General features: G+C 37.4%; 1 protein-coding gene across 1 annotated transcript; it reads right to left on the minus strand.

The window, feature by feature from the left end:
• Positions 1-4296: 4296 nt before the first annotated feature.
• On the minus strand, positions 4297-5403 carry LOC142171718 (uncharacterized). The gene is made up of 2 exons (XM_075235411.1): positions 5079-5403; positions 4297-4601 (listed from the first exon to the last, which is right to left on the minus strand). The coding sequence occupies exons 1-2, from the start codon at positions 5401-5403 to the stop codon at positions 4297-4299; spliced, it is 630 nt and encodes a 209-aa protein (XP_075091512.1).
• Between the last annotated feature and the right edge of the window lie 609 nt (positions 5404-6012).

Genomic DNA, 6012 nt, shown 5'->3' on the forward strand with positions numbered 1-6012 from the left:
ATTTGACTTATGACGTAGAACCAGTGACCATCATAGACCGACATGTTCAAAAGTTGAGGTCGAAGACTATAGCATGGGCGGAGGTTCATTGGAGAGGTCATCCGGCTAAGGAGGCTATTTGGGAGACCGAGAAAGAGATACATAGCAGATATCCTCTCCTTTTTGAGACCCCAAGTATGATTTTAGACTCGTTCGAGGATGAACATTCTTTTAAGAGGGGAAGAATGTAACGATCCGACCGATTATTTTGTGTATTTGAGCCCCATTCCTCCTACTTGATGCTTTAAATATGTGTATTTGTAATTATGTAACTTGCGGGGGCAGTTGGTTTGGTTTCAGAAAAGTTTTGGATTGAATTGGGACACTTTGTTTAACAACTATACTACTAGGTTATTCACCTAGTAGCTGATATATCTAATAAGTCCCAAACCGGGACAAAGTTACACAATGTTCAAGTAAAATAAAAATAATGAAACAAAGAAGGCCAACAACTATTGCTGCCAAATACAATGTAGCAGTAGCATAATGAAAAATGAAAAATATGAAGCTACTAATTTGAAACATCCAATTGTTGCCGACGACAATGAATTCACAAACCAATTGCAAATAATTCCTTGTAGCACTAACAAAGCTCTCACCCAATGCCATTTATTGCAATCCAAAGGAGTAGGTATGTCATAATCCACTAGTTGTAAAGCAAAATAGTTTGGACATCCTCATTTTGGTGTTGAAGAACCCCAACAACTTTGTTGATACAGAAAACAAGTGTTTGAGTTTTCTTTGCTTGAGATCAAGTTTGCAGTGGTAAATTTTGACCAACAAACCAGTCAAGGACAATTGAATCACTGTGAAATGACTCATCGCCAGACAATTGGTGAGCTACAGTAAGCTGTCCAGCACAAATATTGATACGACTATGTGACTTCACATGTTCGTATACTTTGTTAGGCAAGTGTTTAAACACTTGAAAATGAATCAGAACCCCACAACTGCAAGTATGACTGTTAAGCTAAAGGAAAACCAAAAAGTTGATGTGTTGGGAGTAGCACAATAGCAGGGGAAATCAAAAGTTGGGGAAATTGAATTGTTTCTTCCCATCTGATGATGTAGCAACCACAGATTGAGCATTATGTAATGCTAATACCACTGAGTGTTGAAACATCTCCAAGTAGAAAGGATACATTCCTAAAGAGTCTTGTATAGTAAGTATCCTCAATAAAAGCTTCTTCCAAATCACACCAGCATTATTAAGGTGCTGTATATGAAAAGTGCAGCATGATATTTCTGTTGAAAGCTGATCGATTGATGTTTCGTAGGAGCATACTTGTAGTTGCAGAATCAATGAATACTTATGTATTTGTGTTGAAGAAACCACAAAGCTTATCAAAATGTCAATTGGATCCTGCATGTGATGCTTGACTAATCCATGCTTATACATTAATAATCTGAGTCTATATCTTGAACCTGCAAAATGTAGAAGACAAGTTAGGAGGAAAGATTGTGCTCTCATGTTCTTGTGTGTTCTGGGAGCATTGTTGAAGATTGGATTGGGAGTGAGGGAGGAAAGTTGTAGTTGGTGTATCTTTTCTGAATTTTGTATTTGGTAAAAATACAGTTTGATTAGAGCAAGTTGGTGGGCATTGGTTGAAGCAGGTGAAACCTTCCGATGACATGCTCTTAGGAGTAGTCGACTGGCCAATGAAAATTTGGATTCCCAAAAAACACAAGAATGTAATATAGTTACCCAATTTAGGTAACCACGCGACTTGTTCCAGATTTCTATCTTCAACTTTGAATTCCAGTTTCACACGTCCCTAGTGTTCTTAGTAAGGTTTACTAGATTGTTATGAAGATGTTCCTTTAAGCTGCATTGCATTGATCCTCCGCATATGAAATAAGAGTTGTATATAATGTATTCATCTCCAGGTTGAGTGTGGACACACACTGATACCAGTGGATATTGCTCATCCAAAACATGACACATCAGTAGATGTTGCAGATATGTGTATTTGATATTTGAATATGCTTAACTGTTAAGATGAATGTTATACATCGTTGTATCTTTGAGACTGGTAGCACTGCATGAGTGACCTCTTATATAAGCTGCCTTTGTTTTATTGTTATTGAATATTCTGCCTACTAAGCCATCTTGAAACAGTGATGCTAAAGTTTGTTGCTATTGAGGATTCTCTTGTCATTGCACCATGTAACTGCCTGAGTCTGTTGGTAAATCGTTGTAGTCCTTTATGAATTCCTTGTATGCTTGCATTGTATATGAAAGAAGTGTCTTTAAACTGTTGGTCTCTTTCTGGCAAGCCTTACCCTAAGGTTAGGAATTTTTGCCTTGTTTTGGTTGATTAGTGTCTTTCCTGCTTTTTGTAATTCATGAAATGATTGAAATGTTATTGTACCTGCACCAAAAAAAGCAATGTTAGCGAAGTTGTCTACTACTGAGTTCCCCTCTCTTAGGACATGCTGAAATGTCACATTGAAATGGTCTTTCATGTCCTTGATATTCTTCATTTCTTTCCCAATACTCCAAGGAACCTCCTATTCACCTTCAATTATTTTCTTTAGAATAAGTGAATCTTTTTCAATAATGAGGGGTTATATTTACATCTGGACACAGTGGTTTAGTACTTCCACAATAGCCTTTGGCTCAGCTTCTATATTTGTTGAATGCCCTATTGTTTCTGCTTTTGGCAAACACCAAATCTCCAGTATCATTCCTCACACAAATTCCATACGAACTTGGTCCTGGATTCCCTCTACAAGCACCATCCGTGTTTTATTTGAATCAGCTATGATAAGGCATCTGCCACTGTACTCTTTTGGTAACAACCATTGGCTTGTATCATTCACAATATTGAACCATATCAGGCCAACTGAGTGGTATGTTATGCATCCAGTGATGTCTATTTATTGCCAGGTAATGCAAAGTTTTGTTTATCTCATGTAGTATCCTCTGAAAAGATATTGTACCTCTTCCATGCTTCATTTTGTTTCTTCTTTTCCATAGTTCTCAAGTGATAATTGTTGGTGTTTCTTGATACATTAGCCTAAGATTTTGCTCCCCACCATGATCTGATAACCTGATGGATTTGAATGAGGTTTTCCACCAGTCCTGCAGCCTGTAGGAACAACTGCTACACCCTTGTGGCAGTGTCGCTCATATGAAAAATATGTTGAAGAGTTTCCTAATGTGTGGGTATGCAACACAAACACTTAGACACAATTAAGTATCCCCTCCCCTCCATATATCATCTGTTGGAAACTTCCCTCTCCATAGGATCCACAAGAAGAATGAAATCTTGAATGGTAAACCCCTCGCCCATAACATTTTGTACTCTGGAACTTGTACATGTCGATGTATTATTAATTGCCAAGCACTGTTTAATGTGAACTTTCCTGAAGGTGTTGGCATCCATATAGGTGTGTCCCAATAATCATCTGATTTATCAAAGTCCATCTTCTGCCGTATATAGTTTGCAATGTCTTCTAGGAAGTTATTGTCTAGAACCTGATCATTCCATCCAATTCCTTGTCTCAGTTGTACTACTTGATCCAGTTATTCATTGATGATGAATTGTTGAGGGACCACATGATACAGCGAGCCCAGACCAGTTCAGTTCTCATGTCAGACACTTGTAGTACCCCTATTCATCACCCATAATATTTCATGTTCTACCTCCTCTCTTGCCTCTATCATTTTTCGCCACACATATGACCCATCTCTGAATTGTACCCAAGTTGGCTGCTCTTTTTTGCAATACTTATTCCATATGAAATTCGACCGCAATGATTTTGTTTTCCTAAATCTCCACCACAGTTTGGCAAATAGGGCCTTTGAAACATCAAATAATTATCTGAAGCCAATCCCTCCTTCCTCCTTAGGTAGACAAAGATTCTCCCACTTGGTCAAATGTCTGCTCCTCCCCTCTTCTTTTGTGCTCCAAAGAACCTAGCAAAAAGCTTGTGCAAATGCTCAATGATATTTTTAGGTGGATCCAAAACTGAAAGGATATGTGTTGGTAAACTTTGTAGTACACTGGATATGAGAGTTGATTTGCCACCGAATCACAAAATTTTACCTTTCCACGAGTGTAATTTTGCTTTCACTTTCTGAAAAAGGGCATTGTAATATACTTTTCTTCTCCTTGTGTAGAAAACTGGAGAGCCTAAGTAAGTGAAAGGAAAATTGCCTCTTTGAAAACTAGTGGTGGAACCAACATTGTGAAACAAGTGGCTTGCTACCTTAGCATGCATGTAGTAGGAACTCTTTGACTTGTTGATTAGTTATCCAGATGTTTGTTCATATTGAGTGAGGACAGTAACAATTTTACCCAAAGAGTATGCATCTTCAGAGGTGAAGATGATTTTATCATCAGCATAAGCCAAATGGTTCAATGGATCAATCAATATTGGCATGCCATACCCTATATATTTCTTGTCTTCAAACAATTTGTTCAAAGATCTTGTAAGAATATCAGCAGATAAAATATATAAAGTTGGTGATAGAGGATCTCCCCGCTTAACTCCTCTTGTTGACTTAAAGAATCCAGATAACTGACCATTAACTAGGGCAGAGTACCAATTGTTAGCTAGAAAGTTCCAGATCATGTTTATGAAATGTTTAGAAAATGCCATTGTCCTTAGTACATGAAGAAGATACGTCCATGAAACTCTGTCGTATGCCTTAGGCATGTCCAACTTAATCACCACATTAGCTGGCTTCCCTCTCAACCTTATATCAATTACAATTTCTTGTGTGAGCAAAATATTTTAAAAAATGCTTATTCACTTCACAAAACCAGATTGGTTAGTTGATATAAAAAATGGGAGGATCTTTTCTAACCTATCATGCATTAGCCTTGAGAACATCTTATTCATGAAGATGCTTAGTCTTATAGGCCTTAGGTCTGAAAATGTTTCAACATTATATTTCTTAGGCAGCAGAATTAAATTAGTGTGTGTGACTGATTTTGGTAGTGACGCTCCTCCGTAAAACTGTTACACCATATTGAATATGTCCTCACCCACAATATCCCAGCACTATTGTTAAAATAGTCCAGTAAAACCATCCGGTCTATTGGCACTATCTACACTTAGTGTAAATACTGCCTTCTTCACTTCTTCAAATGTTGGAAATTTGCAGAGGTACAAGTTTTGTTCCATAGTCACCATGGCAGGTACATTATTAAGAAGATCAAAGTTTATAGGATCCCTTTCCTGTGTGAACTGTCTGCTAAAGAACTCAACTGCAGTTGTAGACATAAGATCCTGAGATTCCAACCAAGTACCATCTACACTTTGAATTATTTTGAGTTGCATCTTCTGTCTCTTGACATTGACATAATTATGAAAAAATCTTGTGTTCCTATCACATTCAGCAAACCAATTCATGCCTGCCTTTTGCTTCTAGAACTGCTCCTCAAAGTTAAGATATTTCTTCAACTCAGCTTGTGCTTTTTGGAGAACAATCCTATTCTCAATTGTTGGTTCCTCCTCAAACAAAATCTCCTTCACTCTGACAATATCCTCTCTAATTGCAAGTTGTTTGAAGATGTCACCATATATTAGCTTACTCTAGTGAGATAGGGTAGTTTTAACTCTTTTTAACTTTTGCTTGAACATCAAGAAAGGGTCACACATGAAATATGCCATCCAGTTCTGCCTTATTACATTACAAAAAGTGTCATGCTTTATCCAGAAGTTAAGAAACTTAAACGGTTTAACAAACTGCATTGACTCCTCACCACATGTCATGAACAATGGTGCATGATCTGATCCTATCCTAATAAGATGCTCAACTTCAATTATGGGGAAAATGTTCTGAAAGTGTTGATTGACAAAAAATTTTATCCAACCTTTTGAAGATGCATTCTGAGTTTGGTCTACCATTCCACCAGGTGAAGGGACTTACTTTGTATCCAACATCAAATAGAGAACAAGAATTTACACAAAAAACAAAATCTTCATATTCAGGTGAATACACTGGTAGCCCACCTATTT

This window comes from Nicotiana tabacum, chromosome 17, assembly GCF_000715075.1.
Source record: "Nicotiana tabacum cultivar K326 chromosome 17, ASM71507v2, whole genome shotgun sequence".
Taxonomy (NCBI): domain Eukaryota; kingdom Viridiplantae; phylum Streptophyta; class Magnoliopsida; order Solanales; family Solanaceae; genus Nicotiana; species Nicotiana tabacum.

Excerpts from the sequence above, each read along its gene's own strand:
- LOC142171718 (XM_075235411.1), bottom strand. The coding sequence starts at position 5,403 with ATGAATTGGTTTGCTGAATGTGATAGGAACACAAGATTTTTTCATAAT. Across the intron at positions 4,602-5,078 it reads TAGTGCCAATAGACCGGATG|CTAACAATTGGTACTCTGCC; the intron begins GTTTTACTGGAC and ends GGAACTTTCTAG.